This window comes from Miscanthus floridulus, chromosome 17, assembly GCF_019320115.1.
Source record: "Miscanthus floridulus cultivar M001 chromosome 17, ASM1932011v1, whole genome shotgun sequence".
Taxonomy (NCBI): domain Eukaryota; kingdom Viridiplantae; phylum Streptophyta; class Magnoliopsida; order Poales; family Poaceae; genus Miscanthus; species Miscanthus floridulus.
This window is the reverse complement of record NC_089596.1, coordinates 77,425,234-77,444,075: the sequence shown is the minus strand read 5'-3', so window position 1 is coordinate 77,444,075 and position 18,842 is coordinate 77,425,234. Positions and strand designations below refer to the sequence as shown.

Sequence of the window (18,842 nt, the reverse complement as noted above, 5' to 3'; positions counted from 1 at the left end):
GAGCTGCTGGACCTTCCTGTGCTGTTTATTTAATCACCGAGCCACTGTGTCCACCATGACCGGTGCCGAGCTCGGGTTGTGCCATAATCAGTGCAAGTAGGGACATTAGTAGGTGCGCCTAGTCTTGGTGAATGTGTTGGTGTCTTCACCGTCGCCGTTGGTCTCATCGGTGGCGATAAATCATCGGTTAGTGCCATCATCGCTGTAGTCAAAGCGGGAGGAAGGGGATGACGGGTGGGGTCACCTTGTCAGTGACTCAGCGGTTTGAAAATGAGTTTTTCAATTTTCAGAGATGAATGAATAGTGTATGTTTTTGTTATTTTTGTGTAGAATTATTTAGAACTCCAAAAATTATGAAAATTTTTGTGTGACCTCTCTGTGATGTATATTATTTAGGAAAAATATGAAATGTTATTTTTAGTACTTTTTGAATATGATAAAAATTGCTCAATTAATTAATAAATGAGTTTTCATGATTTTCTAGGCTTATTTCTTTATCCAAAAATTATGAAAATTGTTTTGCCACTTAGTTATCATGAGATGAATATTTACAAAAATTTTGAGGTCAATTGGAATAAGTTGATTTATTTCATAATTTGCAATTAAATAATTAATTTATAAAAGCAAATAGTAACCTTTAATGATTTAGGTTTTGATTAAATTTTGGATTGAGTGATGACCTTGGGTCATTAGTTGATAATGATCCTTGGCAATGGGATTAAGTGTTATGAAAAAAAGGTTTAGTTAGTTGACTTGTAACTGTACCGTGAAGGAAAGTTGTATTCAAGTTGTTAATTTTTGCATCCATCATGGAGCATCATGTTTTATATCGCGCATCATGTTAAACATGGCATTGTTACTACGTGTAGTGAACGAAGGTGAACACGTGGTAGTTAATCAAGTTGCGTAGGTGGTTAATCCATCTGTTGGGGTCAGATCTGATAATTGTGGAACGTCTCAGGAACCAGACATTTCCGTCAACGAAGGCAAGCCCCGGATGCATTTAAACCTAACTTGTGATTTACAAATTGATTTCACTTTTGCTCTTCTTTACTACATTGAGTGATTAGGAGTTAAGTGAAAACTTAATTGGTGCATTACCAACCTTGTTTTTCCATATCTATCTTGTTACCAGTTTTAATTTGTATATGCCTAGTTGTGCTTAGCTATGCTTAGAACGATAAAAGTCAAGTGATTACCTGTCATCTGCCAGTTTTAAATGGAACTTTGGTTACTTATGTTATCATGTGATATGGGAATGTGGAATAATAAATCTAGACCGGACGGACTCGGTGTGTGAGAGCCACAAGACATGGAGGTCTTGTGAGCGGCTTCTTTCCGCCTGTGTCGATTAAGGTCCGTCCGTTGTTGAATTGCATGAGGTGATACTTTATAGTACTAACCACATACTCTAGTAAGCCTTAACTTGGCGATTCTATTACGAGATTGGCTACTCGCGTACTGGGAGTGGAGAGATGGCGGGAATAGCATGTACCCATGTGGCATTGGGCTGGATTGATAGAGTACTATATTCTCAGGTGGCGCGGACCTGTTCTTGTTTTAGGGGACTCGAGTGTAGGTTGGTATATGTAGGTCAGGGACCTACATATGTCATGTGGTCTGGAATCCTCAGCTGAGTTTTTAATCAATTCAAATCGTCGTTGCTCCTCGGTTATGGAGACTCAACTCACTGTTCATCATCGTAGTTTAATAACTGAAACTTAGGATGGTTTGAGAAGATGTTGGATATGAAGTTTCATGATCTCAATGTGGATCATGTCAGCTTTGTATATGAATTTTATGAAGTTTCAAATGTTGATATAAAGAATTTTGTTAAAGAGCTTTTACGCAAAAGAACTTTGATTATTGCTAAAGTCATACCTTGAATCCCTAAGCCTGCATTCCTACGTTATATAAATTTTTATTTCGGTTAAGTCTTGTTGAGTACTTTTGTACTCAGGGTTCATTAACCCTTGTTGTAGGTGAGCCTCATGAGCAGGTCTGTTGTGGACCGTGCTGCATGACTGTTGTTCAGGTCGATGACGATAAGTGAATGTGTGATCCTTGGGCAGGATACTTATATTGTGTGTTTGTATTATGTTATAATACCACTCCACTACTATTATGGTTTATAATAATTATCGAACTTAGTGTGTAAGGTTTGAAACAACTGGTTTGTAAACTAAGTTATCGTAAGACTTCCGCTACTTTACTCTGATGTAGATATTTGAATAAATGTTGTAATACTGCAATGACTCTGTAATGGGATCCTGCTCGGAAATCGTGGATGATTCGGGGTTCCCCGAGGACACCCGACAGTCTTCTTAAGTTACCAGGAACATATGCATAATTGTCAGAGGTCATTGAACAGTGACAGGTGCATGTGGGTCCTATAATTTAGGAGGTTCTGCCACACTTCAACACCAAATGACACTTAGAACTAGTCCATCCTTAACCTTGTCGTCCATCCTTTGAAAACCAAAATGATTTCCATCGTAGGGGCATGACAACCATGATTGCCTAATCAATTGTCATTACCATGACCTAACTTAATTACCTCTACAAAACATACGTTAGTCATAGTAATCATGTATTGTCATTAATCACCGAAACCTAACTAGGGCCCTAGATGCTTTCACAATAGTTTTAATTTCGTATTTGTTTTGGTTAGCTAGAGCGATTAAGTTTTAGAAAGGACTATTCACCCTCCTCTAGTCTACCATCTTGACCCTACACTCGCTCTGATGGCTCTCTTGAGCATTACAAGGCCTATCTTGTTGCTCATGGTTTTCAGTAGGAGCATGGTCGCAACTATGATGAGACCTTTGCTCCTGTGGCACACATGACCACTATTTGCACTCTCCTTGCTATGGGCTCTGTTCATGCTTGGTCCATTTCTCAACTTGATGTCAAAAATGCATTTCTTAATGGTGAGCTCCGTGAGGAGGTCTACATGCGACCACCTCCTAGGTATCTTGTTCCTGATGGCATGGTTTGTCATCTTTGTGCTCTCTTTATGGTCTAAAACAAGCTCCTCGTGCTTGGTTTCAGCGCTTTGTCTCTGTGATCACTGTTGCTGGTTTTTCTCCGAGCGATCATGACCCTGCCTTGTTTATTCACACCTCGCCTCATGGTTACACTCTTCTTCTTCTTCTTTATGTTGATGACATGATTATCACTGGCGATGACTAAGTATATTGCCTTTGTCAAGGCACATCTCAATGAGTAGTTTCTTATGTCCGATCTTGGTCCTCTTCGTTACTTTCTTGGGATTGAGGTTTCCACCTCTGATGGTATTTATTTGCCCCAAGAAAAGTACATTTAAAATCTTCTTGCTTGCTCCTCCCTCACTGATCATCGCACTGTTGAGACTCCCATAGAGCTCAATCTTTAGCTTTGTGCCACTGATGGTGAACCTCTCACTGATCCCACTCGGTATCGCCATATTACTGGGAGCCTTGTCTATTTGGGTGTGACCCATCCTGACATCTCTTATGTTTTGCACATTCTAAGCCAATTTGTTACTGCTCCCACCAACATTCACTATAGCCATCTTCTTTGGGTTTTGTGTTACCTTTGTGGGACCATTACTCATCGTATATTCCTCCTGCGCTCTAGCTCTCTTCACCTCCAAGCCTACTCTGATGCTACTTGGGCTAGCGACCCCTCTGAACGCCACTCTCTTTCTGCCTATTGTATTTTCCTTGGTGGTTCTCTCATTGCTTGGAAGACTAAGAAGCAGACCACGGTATGTCGTTCGAGTGCAGAGGCGGAGTTGCAAGCTATGGCTCTTGCTACCATAGAGGTTACTTGGCTTTGATGGTTACTTGAGGATTTTGGTGTTTCAGTTTCTGTGCCCACTCTACTTTTGTCTGACAGTACCAGTGTGAAAGCTCTAGTTTGGTTTTAGATAATTGATAAAACCTAGGACTAACCTTTGATCTAAGTGTGTGATTTAGATGAGATAGTCCAATCCAAGTGGTGAAGCTAGATGATGGTCATGGTAAAGGTAATGGCCACAAAAGAGATGATCAAGTGCTTCATATTTGGAAAAGAAGAAAGAGAAAACAAAAACCTTGGAGATCAAGGCAAATGTATAACTAGGGTTTTTGTTTTGGTGATCAAGACACTATAGAGAGTGTGATCACATTTAGGATTGATATCCATACTATAAAGAGGGGAAGTCTTTGGCTAAGAGGTTATCGAGTGCCACTAGGTGACATGATTCTTGCATATGCATTTAAGAACCTAGTGTGCTAACTTTAACCCTTATAAAATACTTTGAAAAATACTAACACACGTGCACACAAGTTCTACACTTTGTGGTTAGCAAGTTGAAAGCAAGGGTGAAGTGGTTGTGGACTTAGAAAAAGAAAAGGAGGAGAAAGTCCCTGACCGGACGTAGCTGTCGGGGTGGACCTGCGCGTCCGGTCAATTATAGCCATTGTCGTGGTTGCTGGCCGAGAGCGAGCGGACGCAGTGACCTGACGCTGGTTGTGCATCCGGTCATGCTAACATGAGGAGGTGTAGCACATGGTGGCGAGCGGACGCTGGCGGCAGCGTGCGACCGGACGCACAGGGGCTACGTCAAGTCCGCGCTGACGTACGCTAGCACATCGGAAGCGCACAGCAGAACGAAGTGAGGACCGGACGCTGGGGTGCGTTGGGTCAACATTGACCGGACACGTCCGATCAGTAAATTTGCGCTCTAGAACCTTACTGTAAATGATCGGACTCTAATCGGTGGCGCGTTAGGTCACTTTAGCAGCGTGTTCGATCCTAACTTAAGACGCGAGCGATCGGGGATTTGACCGTTGGGGATGAACGACGCAAGTTTGAAGGAGGTGACACGTGGATGGCGATGGTTGACCGGACGCTGAGGGCGTGCGTCCGGTCGGCTCGAGCAGCAGACAGTGTGGGGGCCAACGGCTCTTTCATGGTTGGCTCCCTATTTAAGTGTCTTGGCTGGCCTTGGGCTCACTCTCTTAGCACTTTGACATACTTGACATCCTTATGAGCCTAAGCAAACATCTCCCATTCATCTCTATCATTAATTCATCCTCATAGTGAGATTCTGAGTGATTCTAAGTGCATTTGCTTAAGTGATTGCATCTAGTGGCACTTGGGGATCGTTGTGGCTGCGGAGTTCTTGTTACTCTTGGTGGTTACCGCCACCTAGACAGCTTAGAGCAGCGGAGGAGCTTCGGCACGTGTTGGTGATTGTTCATGGCCTGCTCTAGTGATTGTGAGGGGTCTTGCACCTTTCCCGGTGAAGAGCCGTAAGGTAGCTCTAGTAAATTGCTCGTGTCATTAAGTTACCTCACTTGTGGGTAGGTTCTTGCGGTGTCCATTTGTTAAACAAGGTTCGTGCAACACCTCTTAGCCGCCAAACCACCAAGTGTTGGTCGACACAATAAGGACTAACATGCCAGCAAGCATGTGAACCTCATGAGAAAAATTATGTGTCATTCTTGTGATTGGATTTCTCCCGGTGATTGTTGTCTTCACATTGTGATTGGTTCATTCTTCGACATGGCGGTATAATCATCCTACTCACTCCTTTACATTTCTTGCAAACTAGTTGTCAAGCTCTTTAGTGTAGTTAGTCTTTGAGAATTTGTTAGTTTGGTTAGTGTGGCTCTTTAGTTAGTCTTTGAGAGCACACTAGCTTAGTGAGTAGTAACCTAGCGTGTTGTGTGTCTAGTGATCATAGCAACTAGAATTGTTGGGATAGGTGGCTTGCAACCCTTGTAGAGCTAGAGCAAAATTACATTACGTCGTTTGTTGTACTAATCAATTGCTCTAGTGCCTTATAGAGTTTTTAAATAGGCTATTTACCCCTCTAGCCATATTAGGACCTTTCATAGTGCCATCAACATAGCTCGTGATCCGATAAAGCATGAGCTCACAAAAGCATATTGGAGTTGATGCATATTACACTCAAGCTCAAGTCCAAGATGATGTCATTGTTCTTCGCTATGTGCCCTCAAAGCTCCAGTTAGCTGATTTCTTCACCAAAGCACAGACAAGAGCTCAACATTGTTTCTTTCTCTCCAAACTCAGTTTTCGTGATCCACCCTGAGTTTGAGGGGGGTGTTAGAGATATGTGTGTATTTTGTATTTTCATATTGCACAAGGGTGCTTCCGCATATTGTACATGTACATATGGTGGCATTTTGCCCCCTTCTCAGAATACAAGCTCTATTCTAGCACTAAGTTCCTCGGTTGTCAAGCCGTTGCTTGTCCTTCACCTTTGCTTAGTACCTCGAAACTTTTTCTTGCTATCTTCACCAACTCGAGCCATCAAGTCACACCTTGTGTTGAATCATTCATTTAATCCATAATACATCCTTTCATATGTATGGCAAGCTTCAAATATGAGACAATTTCATACGTAATCTCTCATGTCTCATTAATTAATTCTCAACATGCTTGCTTTCTTATGAATCATAGAAATCCCACAACAAATAAGCCTTATATGAATTACATTTGCATTATTGTCTTGTGTTTGAACTAGATTGTTTACACAACAATACATCATTTTGGTTTTTACCAAGTACCTGTGAGATAACCAACTTCCTATCCAACTTAGCAAATATGTTAGATCTTTAATCACGTTATTATTCAATCCAAAACCCACTAAAGAGCTAGATGCACTTTCATGATGTTTGTTACATGCATAAGCGGATGCAATCTGCCTAGCGTATGAGAATGGAGTATGGGTCTGTCATCCTCATATTGCATCCATCGACTTAAGTCTCAGGAGAAAAGCTCAATTCGAGTATTCAAGCATATCCCACAAGCCTGTATTTACCCGTAAATGTATGCAACCAACCAAACATACTACTAGTTTAGTTTTATACGACTTCATCAATGAGGATAGATGGAGTACATCAACCAAACATGTCTTTTAGTCTCCGATGCTCATGTGAGTTTAAGCAGGGCCTGTTTGTTTCATGCTAAAGTTTGCCACGCTGAATCTTAGGCAAACTTTGGTTGCCATAGAAAAGCGTGACAAACAAAATTGAAGCCATTTTTATGGTAAAGTTTGAAAAAAAATAAATCTATGATATGAGATAAGATGTTAAAAAAGTACGGTGTGCCACAGTTACAACAATAAACCAAACACACGTCTAACTTGCCGCGTTGCAAGTCATGGTCACTCGTCAAGTACATCGAGGAGTTTGATTACAAAATGAATTGGAACGTATGACACAGTCATTTGAAAAAAAAATTAAACCGTAAAGATGCATCATGTTTGCTAGCTATATATATATAACTAATTAAAAATAGTGTGCTATTATACTTTAACTTTAGCATCTTGTTCATCAAACCGTTCAGTTTCTCTCGGATCCACCTGTTTTAGCTTGGCACAAACTTTGCTTAAATTACGAAAGGAAAACGAAAAGGAAAAGTCTCTCGAGAATTCAGATCGTCGTGGGGATTCCGCATCGTAAAACCACTGAAGACGAGGCGGACGACGAGACGGAGAGTAGAACCGCGCAGCGAAGCAGCAGCGTCGACAAAAGCCCTCGCGTCGGTCGCGGCCGCCGCCCGGCGCCCGCCCACCACCGCAGGTCGCCGCCGCCGGTCGAGTCCCGTCGAGCCTAATCGGTAAACCCTCCCCAAATCTCCACTTGTGTCACCTGTTTGGTCCGCATCAGGACCCGATCTGAGACTCTCGGCAGCTCCGCAGCGCTCTCCGATCCGGGTGGCCGCGGCGCCGGCATGGCGCGGTTCGAGGTGAACGGCAAGTCGGTGCAAGGCGTGGACCTGCTGCGGCGGCGCCACTGGGCGTCGCGCCTCGACTTCTGGCCCTTCCTTGCGCTCTATGCGCTCTGGCTGCTGCTCGCCGTCCCGGCGCTCGACTTCGGCGACGCTCTCATCGTCCTTGCCGCGCTCTCCGCAGCTCACATCCTCGCCTTCCTCTTCACCGCCTGGTCCGTCGATTTCCGGGCCTTTGTTGGGTACTCCAAGGCGAGTTGCCTCTCAATCCTTAACCCATCTAGTCAGCATTATCCATATCTGTTTTAACTCTTTAGATTTTAGGGCTGAACGGCTTGAGCTTGGCGATATTGTAGGTCAAGGATATCCGTGCCGCTAACACGTGTAAGGTGACTCCGGCTAAGTTCTCGGGGTCAAAGGAGATTGTACCCCTGCACATACAGAGAGTTGTGAGTTCAAAATCCTTTTTTTTCCCTGAGAGCTTGTTGCGCCTTCAGTTCTCTTTGGGGGTTACTGAGTGTGTTGTTTGAGTGTTCGTTCAGGTGGCCTCAACTTCGGCTGCAGGTGAGACAGAGGAGATTTACTTTGATTTTCGGAAGCAGAGGTTCATCTACTCGGCAGAGAAAGATAACTTTTTAAAACTCCGGTACCCAACGAAGGAGTTGATCGGTCATTATGCCAAGGGCACTGGTTATGGAACTGAGGCCAAGATTGGCACCGCTGTGGATAAGTGGGGTAGAAACGTGTAAGCTGCATCGCTGCTCCCCTCCCTATTTCATTCTATGCTTTCAGTTGTTGAGCTACAGAACCTTTAATCAAAGAATTGCGTAGATCAAAGAATTGTGTAGACCAAACAAACACGAGAAACACAAATGTAGTTTAAGAGGCTAAGGCTGAACTTAATTTAAGGTTAACGTCTAACAATGCCCAATTGGATATTAAAATTTGCTCCATGCAGCACTACCTGAAGGAAATTCACAATTCAACTTATGGGGAACCCACTATGAGAGGGGATGAGTGTTGCTGACCTGTGATGCACGTTTATTTCACATGTTATCCAAAGTAGACTTGTACTATAACAGGTGATTCAATTGTGGACTAGATTTAAAAGAGTAGGCAAGTAGCTGAAGGAATTTGTGCATACATGGATATGCTACATAACTTGTTGCTATAGTGGATTCCCTTCATACTTAGGGCCTGTTTGGATACAAGGGCTAATTGCTAGCTACCTAAAAATTAGCCCAAATTAGCGCTAGGGCATCAAAACAGGAGGGCTAATAGGTGGGCTATTTTTTTTTTTTTTTTTGCCATGTCTTCAACTAGTTTTTAGCCAACTAGCTAGCCAATCACAGCTAATTTGGGCTAATTTTTAGCCCCAACTAGTAACTAGCCATGTGTATCCAAACAGGCCCTTCGTCTGATCACAAATCCTTGTCCTTTTGGACATACTTGCTATCCAACTTTTGGCTATAAATATTCTAAGTGTTCAGATTGGACTCCTGGATCTGTGTAGGGAAAGGATGTTGGCAATTATTATAATTTTGTTTTTTGTACATGTAATATGATACCCCCTCTGATCACAAATACTTGACACATTTGACTTTGCATGGTCTTCATTTCGTATATTTGACCATAGTATATTCTTAAAATCCTTCAAATATAAGAGATTTTACAAGCATTTTAATTACAAATAGGCACATATAACTTACATGCTACCAAATAAAAATAATGTATTACTCCCTCCATTCCAAATTGTAAGACATTTTGGCTTTTACTAGATACATAGCTTTTGCTATGTACTTAGATATACACTATGTCCAAAACGTTTTTACAATTTGGCATGGAGGGAGTATTTATTAATGTATCTGGTTTATGTTTGACCAAATCTTGTCCTAAACGACAAGTTTTTTGTGACCGGAGGTAATATGTTTTAGTGATCACTGCATTTTGGAGACCATGCTACCATCCAAAACGACATGTATTTGTGACTAAACCGGTGGGAGGATGCAGTAATATCTGCAACATCCAACTTTTTTAATTCCAAATTATGAATACTAAATAGAGGAATATTTGCCGCAGCGATGATCTATTAGTAGAACTAAAGTAAGAACATAGTATGTGCCTAGGGAATTTCAGTTATGGACAGTGGCCATGGTTGCATCTGAATCTGTATGTCTTAAATCAAATAACCAATGTACTAGTGATTTTTGCATCAAATTGAACATAATAGATCTCTTTTACCATATGAATCTGTCTAGCAATAGTGGCTGACAATATTTATTGTTCTCTCCAGATTCGAGTATCCACAGCCCACATTTCAGAAATTAATGAAGGAGCAAATCATGGAACCATTTTTTGTTTTCCAGGTTACTTTCTTTTATCTCAATCCTGAGTAAACTCACTTATATATCTTTAATGAGTGCTTTTTTATGCAGGTTTTTTGTGTTGCTCTTTGGTGCCTGGATGAGTATTGGTACTACAGTTTGTTTACACTTTTCATGCTTTTCCTGTTTGAGTCTACTATGGCAAAGAATAGGCTGAAGACATTGACTGAGCTAAGACGTGTGAAAGTTGATAGCCAGATTGTGTTGACCTATAGATGTGGAAAGTATGGATCCTCCATTTCATTTAAGTTTTTTTTTCTTTCTGTTTCAGCATATGTCCCATCCTAACTGCGTGTTTTTTGTTCAGATGGGTTAAAATCCCTGGAACTGAACTACTACCAGGAGATATTGTGTCAATAGGTCGCTCAACTAGTGGTGAAGATAGATCCGTACCAGCAGATATGCTATTGTTAGCTGGGTCTGCAATAGTAAATGAAGCTATTCTTACAGGAGAATCTACTCCACAGTGGAAGGTTTTCTTTTGTTTTCTCTTGGATGTATTTAAAATTAGAAAAAAATAGTTTCATTGTGACAGTTTGTGCTTTCAATCCTATTTTTAAATAATGCATTCTGGTTGCCATTCTAGTTTATAAATTGGAACTGAAGAGTCATTTACTGGACTATTACAGTATGCCATTCTTGCACATTCTGTTTGAATCCATTACAATTTACAACAGTCAACTGTGCTTAAATATTAAACTAAAAACCAATGCTTTACATGAAACTACTAAAATTTGCGACCAAGTTTCCGGAGGGCATTGGTTCCGTAGAAAAACCAAGCTTATATCCAGTTCATTTTGTATAGCTATTAATAGTTCAATCATTATGGGAAGCGGATGAAATTGACAGTATGCTTCAATAGCATCTGTATTTTTGTCGCACAAAACCCTATTCTTATGCCTTAACTGCATAATTATTTGTTTTTTTTTGGCTCTGACCACATCTACTGATAGGTTTCAATTGCTGGACGTGGTCCTGAGGATATGCTATCTATAAAGCGGGATAAGAACCATATCCTATTTGGTGGCACTAAAGTATTGCAACACACTGCAGATAAGGTAGATACATCTCCTGAGCTAGCTGTCTGTGCCCAATTCCGTTGCTGACATGTTTATTTTTATAGTCTGTAATTCTTCGAGCACCTGATGGTGGCTGTCTAGCTTTTGTATTGAGGACTGGATTTGAGACTAGCCAAGGGAAATTGATGAGGACTATCTTATTTTCAACTGAGAGGGTAACATCTTCTTCTTCAGTAATGAAAGTAAATTATCCGAAGTCATGAAAATCTGATGCCTGCATTTTAATGAAAATAACAGGTTACTGCAAATAACAAGGAAAGTGGCCTGTTTATACTCTTTTTGCTCTTCTTTGCAATTATTGCGTCCGGTTATGTGCTTACGAAGGTAACACCTGTAACTATATTATCTGTAGAGTGAATCATTATTTTTTATCCTATTCTTTAGCCCATTTTGCCTCCTCTTGTCTTCTATTGAACCGTTGTTTTATTTGTGTATAGGGACTAGAGGACCCAACAAGGAGTAGATATAAACTGTTATTGAGTTGTTCATTGATTATTACTTCTGTGATACCCCCGGAATTGCCAATGGAGCTCTCCATAGCAGTCAACACATCTTTAATTGCATTGGCTAGGCGTGGTATTTTCTGCACAGAGCCGTTCAGAATACCGTTTGCTGGGAAGGTTAGGAAGAAACCTTATGAGTCCATGTTTCTCCTTTCTTTTCAAGCTTTTTAAGAGTTTTCTTTGATCAGGTTGACATATGCTGCTTCGATAAGACAGGGACTCTGACATCAGATGATATGGTAAGTTATATGCTTAGTTTATTTCCTTATTCAATCAGAGGCTGGGGGGATGACAAACCCTGTGTTTCAGGAATTCCAAGGTATAGTTACTTTGGAAGGTGACGATGAGTTAATATCTGATGCAAATAAGCTGCCCCTCCAAACTCAAGAAGTGCTTTCCAGTTGCCATGCATTGGTATTTGTCGACAACAAGCTGGTATGTCGTGTGCAATTATCTAATAACTAACTGCTTTTTAGGTGGTCTGACATATAACCTAGTAACTGTGAAAACATTTGATGGTATCTTTCATCTTAATAAAGGTTGGTGATCCCCTCGAAAAGGCTGCTATAAAGGGCATAGACTGGATCTACACATCTGATGAGAAGGCCATGTCTAAAAAGTAAGCTGTCGTATGTATTAACCTGCATAAATATGTAAGCAAGTGAGCTTATGATCAAGTGAACCTGATGAAATCATAAAATTCAATATTATTGTTGTCACCAGGAAAGAATATCTTGGGTGGTTATTAGTTATTACTGCTTTTCCTGCTCCACTGCGAGCATAAGGTATTAAATTGTATGTGTTAATTCATGTTTTCTTTCATCGCAGGCCTGGTGGTCAACCTGTACAGATTGTGCACAGGTACCATTTTGCTTCTCACTTGAAGAGAATGTCTGTTATCGTCCGTATTCAGGAGAAATTTTACGCTTTCATTAAGGTAAGAATTCTGAGAGATCCAATGAAATTTTGGTCTCATGGTTTTACACAAGTTGTTACTCCGTCAGTTCCTATTTGGGGTAGTTCAGAAACAGTCTCTTTTTGCCTTGAATGTAAATGTGATCATAGTCGTAACATAATGAAACATATTATTTGCTTGTAACATAATGAAACATAGTATTTCTTTGTAACATAATGAAACATAGTATTTTCTCTTGTTCCAAGACATCTATACCTTGGACGAACCAAAATGATCTTCATAGGGTTTTGATACATTGAATATTTAGCGCTTGAGGTTTGGAGCAAATGACAAGACAATTCTCTGTAGTCCATACCATTGCTCCGGAAAAAAGGCAGAAATTTTCATCAGATCTATATTGACAGCAGAGATCTCTTCTATGCTCCCCAACATTCATCCACACGATCTATTTAAAGTTGAAAGCTGAGTTCATCTTGGTCATCTGCAGTTTGAGCAAATCTTTGAAAAGTCTTATCTCAAATTGCCTGTGTACTCTCTATTAGTGTGACTATGGTATACTTTTTATCTTTATTTGCCTGTATATGAACTAAATTTGTTGAATGAAATCACCATGGGAGCCCCACTTCTGTTTCTGCTAACTAGAGGAAATCCTTTTCTAGAATTTTCCAAAACGGTAATGTCAAGTCTTCAGAAAAAAAATGTCAATAATATATGGACCTCAGTGAACTAATGATGCAACCAATGCTCCATTTGAAACTATGGTTGGATCAATCTACATTAGAATAGCTGTTATTCAGTAGTCATGTGCAGTATCTTGCTTTCTACCACAGTTAAAAGGGAGAATATTGTAGCTGGCAAAAAAAAAGTAAAATCACAATATCTGTTGAGTTTCATAATTTGGAAAACAAGAAGGCATGATTTTTTTTTGTTTCAGTCCATAAGAACTTGTCAGTCAAATTGTTTCTCTGGTTGATGGTCCTGTGAGATTCCTTTTAATTCTTTTTCCAAGATCTTGTTTAACTTGATCTTCTTTTTCTAGATATATCCATGTGTCTTATATTTTGTGATCTTCAGGGTGCACCAGAGACCATCCAAGAGAGATTAGTTGATTTACCTGCTGCATATGTGGAGACATATAAGAAATACACACGGCAAGGTTCTCGGGTCTTGGCTCTTGCATACAAATTGCTTCCTGAGATGCCTGTAAGTTTCTGTTGATATTAATCATGTCATTTGCCTATAGCCATTCTCTTCTATTCTGTTATTCTTTTGTCAGTGTACTTCCATAAAATTCCTGTGCTAGAACAAAGCAAAAAACTTCTTGATTCTTTGATGCAAAGGGACTGTCCAAATTCTAACTGTCCCAGCATTGTGGTTGTGATAATCCACTCTACATGCATGCAGCTTGTGGCATGATCGGATGGAATTATAAATTCCCCGAGCCAGAACAAAGCACAAAACTTTTTGATTATTGCAAAGGGATCATCCAAATTCCAACTGTACCAACATAGTTTTGTGATAATCCAATGATACTTCACATGCTGATGTGATACTCAGATGGAATATTTACTGGAAATTGGGATCCTGTGTTTTTTATTAACTTTGATGGTGCTGATGTGCTAGTTGAAATGTTGCTGTTCAAATCATTGTTGCTGTACAAAAATGGGAACTTGGAAATGCATCATTATACAAATTTCATAATTGTACTCTTTATATGCTATTTGATATGTTTTGATTCGTGCACATGATATCTGTCACACTGAGCTAATTTATTCTTGAAAGGTCGGATAATGATGTATTTTGAAATAAAATACATTTCCCTTGATGTTTATTCACTGGCTTGGGGGTCTAGAAGTTAGATTTCATGAAGCATATTTCATTAACTTATTTATTTAAACTTTCAAACAGAGTTTATTATCTGCATACATTTAACTTATTATCCTTCGAATTTTACAGCTATTGCATTTTTTTCATATCTTTTTGTTTGTTTTTCTATGAAAAGTGTATCAGGTTAGATTTGTTTGACCTCTTGGTGTTTAAATAACAGGTTAGTGAAGCTAGAAGTTTGGAAAGGGATCAAGTAGAGAGCGACCTAACATTTGCTGGTTTTGCGGTATGTAATATTCCTCTTATGCATCTTTTTTTTTTTTCTCTCAAAATTATCTTAGTTACGTTGGATGACATGTTTATCTTAATTCTGTGGCTGTGTTGGATTGTTGGACTCAGGTCTTCAACTGTCCTATAAGGAGCGACTCTGGTGCTGTCTTACAAGAACTGGGACAATCTTCCCATGACTTGGTATATCCTCCTATTTATCTTGTAACCATTTATTATTGGTAATAAATTCAGCTGTGCCGGAAACTTGTTTTCGTGCCAGTAATGTTATACATATACAAGTACATTGCCAAAGGCTAGCAGACATGCTAGTGTACTCGTAGCAGCAACCTTTGAAAATTTGTAATGCTATTTCTGTTTTGTTTGACTAATGTGCTTATTGGCTTGCTGGTGTTATTAGGTCATGATCACTGGAGACCAAGCGTTGACTGCCTGCCATGTTGCTAGCCAAGTACATATATCTTCCAAACCTGTTTTGATCTTGACACGGATAAAGACTGGTGGTTTTGAGTGGGTTTCGCCAGATGAAACTGATAGAGCTCCATACAGGTAACTGTCTATATACAGTGCTTGTATCTTTGCTGATTCTTTTGTGTTGAGCTCGTACCTTGTTTTGTTGCCTGGCAAATCTTTACCCTGTTCCAGTGCGAGAGACTGAGAGTAGTCTGATCTCTCTCTTCGCAACAAATATTATGTTGCTTGTTTTATCAGACTAAATTTTTATAAAGATTATAATTGTGTCCCATTTGTCCAGGAAAAATGATTATTATTACAAGCATTTCCTCAAGTTAACAAATAATACAATTTCTTTTCTCTTGTTAATCTCTCAGACTTAGTGTTGATATATTAAGTCTGTTGTTTAGCATCTCTTCTGGCATTGTTATCACATACAGTTTGTGGCTTGTTTGTGTCCTTTTGAGTTGATATTGTGTATATGTTGTTTTGCAGTGCTGTGGAGGTTGCAGTGTTATCAGAATCTCATGACCTTTGTATTAATGGGGACTGTTTTGAAATGCTACAAAGTACTGAGGCTGTTCTCCAGGTTATCCCTTATGTGAAGGTATATGTGTGAACAGATTACATCCCCTGTACAAAATATGAAAGCTTTCATTTGTATGCTTAGCGGTTATTATAGTTTAATTGTCATTCTTTTAGGTTTTTTCACGTGTCGCTCCAGAACAAAAAGAACTTGTACTGACTACATTCAAAAGTGTTGGGAGGGTGACACTGATGTGTGGAGATGGAACCAATGATGTTGGTGCACTGAAGCAGGTGATTACCTGTCCTGTATCCCACTTAGTTTTGCTCAATTTACATAGAAAACTACTCTATTATTCTGGTTTCTACGACCTTATTCCACACAGGCATATTATTTGTTGCCATGACAATTATTGCATTGATCCTGGAAGTGTTTACTGACACTGATTGTGTAGAGATTTTTCGCTACAATTGGTGCCTTATATTCATGTTTCTTGTTTTATTAGTTGAGGGCATCATGGTAATACTTCTTACCTGTTATGTAATATAACAGAATGTAATTGGACATTCTTTACACTCTCTTAAGAGATGGCTTATACTTATGCTAGAAGTATGGCACATATGGAAGAAGTTTGAGCCAGTAACTGTGAGTGGCAGAGGTCCATGCTACTGAATACTGATATGCAAATTGACCAATATTGGCCTGGTGTTTTGTTCTTTTCATTACCTGTTTGATGATAAGTCATAACTGTAATATGGTGATAGTGAACCACTTGAATGATAATAATTTTAAAATTTCTGACCTCAGGCAAATTCTACATTGCTTTTGTTAGGCCTGTTATTTTTCTACAGACACTTTGAATTTGTTTACTGAAATATAGGACTCTTGTTAACTACCTTATCATATCATTGTTTTTGCCATTCATTTCATGATCTTTTAAAAAATTTCAGGCACATGTTGGCATAGCTCTTTTGAATGCTCAACCAGTTCAGAAAGTCGACTCAAAATCCAAAGCTGAAAATAAATCTGGGAAATTGAAAAAACAGAAGCCTGCTAATGAAGCATCATCACAAGTGACTCCAGCAGCTAATAGTTCTGCTAAAGCATCGAGCAGCCGCCCCATGACTGCTGCTGAGAGGCAGCGAGAAAAGCTGCAGAAAATGTTGGATGAAATGAATGATGAAAGTGATGGCCGTTCAGCACCAATTGTTAAGCTTGGTGATGCTTCTATGGCTTCACCTTTCACAGCAAAGCATGCCTCTGTTGCCCCTACTCTTGACATCATCCGTCAGGGGAGAAGCACGCTAGTCACTACACTTCAAATGTTCAAGATTCTTGGGCTCAATTGCCTTGCAACGGCTTACGTTCTCAGTGTCATGTACTTGGATGGTGTCAAACTGGGCGATGTTCAGGCTACAATCATTGGTGTCTTTACTGCAGCCTTCTTCCTCTTCATCTCCCATGCTCGGCCACTCCAAACACTGTCTGCAGAGCGGCCTCACCCTAACATATTCTGTGCATACGTTCTGCTCTCCATTCTTGGCCAGTTCGCCATGCACATATTCTTCCTCATCACAGCTGTCAATGAAGCATCAAAGCATATGCCAGAGGAATGCATTGAGCCCGACTCAGACTTCCATCCAAACCTTGTGAATACAGTTTCATACATGGTGAACATGATGATCCAGGTGGCAACCTTTGCTGTAAACTACATGGGCCACCCATTTAATCAGAGCATATCTGAGAACAAGCCCTTCAAGTATGCGTTCTATGGAGCGGTTGCTTTCTTCACAGTGATCACATCAGATATGTTCAGGGATTTGAATGACTACATGAAGCTTGAACCCTTGCCTGAGGGAATGCGTGGCAAATTGATGTTGTGGGCTATTCTAATGTTTTGTGGTTGCTACGGATGGGAGCGGCTTCTGCGATGGATGTTCCCAGGAAAGATGCCTGCGTGGGAGAAGCGCCAGAAACAGGCAGTTGCAAACTTGGAGAAAAAGCGAGATTAGAATCATTTTTGCTGTGTCTGCACTTTATTCTTTACCCTTTGCTGCCCATTGGTTACTTGGCAGTACATACTGATCATGTTTTGGCATAGTTGCAATCTAATCTGTAGCCTAGGGGAATTTTGGGAGTGTAGGCCCTAAATGATAGGATACAGGGTCGGCACTTTACATACTTGTCATGATTATTAAAATTTTCAGTTACCATATGTAAGCTGATATTAGATGGCATGAATATAGGTTGATGTATTCTCTCCATTCCAAATTATAAGTTATTCTAACTTTCTTGCATATTCAAAGCATCTCAAGTTTGACTAAAATTATATAGAGAAAATTACAAAAAATGATGACATCACTATAAAAATATAATAATATAATTAATGAAGAATCTAATTATACTTATTTGGTATCATAAACATTATTATTTTATTATATACATTTGGTCAAACTTCTTGATAATTAGGGACGAAGGGAGTGCAATGCAAAATACAAAAGCTATGCTAGGCTTTCATTCTTTTACTGTTATAAATGCGCACTGATCTTAGTAGCCCTTTTGAGGTGTACATCACAATATCGATGTCGAAAACTAAAATTTCTGGGTTGTGTCGATGAAGATCCGTCTCAGTGTACATCGCAATAGTTGATTTGTTGCGGATGTGAACTCGCTGTACGGCCCCGTGAGTCGTCAAACCTGGCACTGATTTGTTGCTGGAATATTTTTAAGAATTTTGTGTTTATTGTTATTTCCCTCTCTCTTTTTTATAGAAAAAAAACATCTTTTGGTTTCATGTAGCGTTAGCACGGGCAAATATACTAGTATAATTTAGTGAAAGCTTTGATTGATAACTTGATCCAGTACAGATTAACCTTGGTAAGAGTACAGACTACAAAGAAGCTTCTGATCATGCTTAAATAATCACTGAGCTCGATAGACTGTTATGGTCTGTTTCAGGGAATCCATATGTCCGTTCTTCAGTATTCTCTTCGGTTTAAGGGATTGATGATTGATGGTGACAATAACAGAAAAGTAAAACCAACTATATTAATAAGCATGACATAAAACGAAATGATTGCCAAGAAAAATAATATTTACACACACAACCTAACGACCATAGCAATTTTTTTTAGAACTACA

The 18,842-nt window shown here is 39.7% G+C and overlaps 1 protein-coding gene across 1 annotated transcript; it reads left to right on the top strand.

Annotated features, from left to right (window-relative positions):
* Nucleotides 1–7,392: 7,392 nt before the first annotated feature.
* On the top strand, nt 7,393–17,944 carry LOC136516535 (probable manganese-transporting ATPase PDR2). Its single transcript, XM_066509951.1, has 22 exons — nt 7,393–7,614; nt 7,689–7,977; nt 8,082–8,174; nt 8,268–8,470; nt 10,019–10,091; nt 10,161–10,333; nt 10,417–10,582; nt 11,063–11,167; nt 11,233–11,343; nt 11,426–11,512; nt 11,626–11,808; nt 11,880–11,930; nt 12,001–12,126; nt 12,231–12,310; nt 12,520–12,628; nt 13,682–13,810; nt 14,655–14,720; nt 14,834–14,905; nt 15,123–15,271; nt 15,671–15,782; nt 15,878–15,994; nt 16,652–17,944. Exons 2-22 carry the CDS (start codon nt 7,729–7,731, stop codon nt 17,711–17,713), a joined length of 3,516 nt encoding a protein of 1,171 aa, XP_066366048.1. The 5' UTR covers nt 7,393–7,614; nt 7,689–7,728; the 3' UTR covers nt 17,714–17,944.
* The last annotated feature ends 898 nt before the right edge of the window (nt 17,945–18,842 follow it).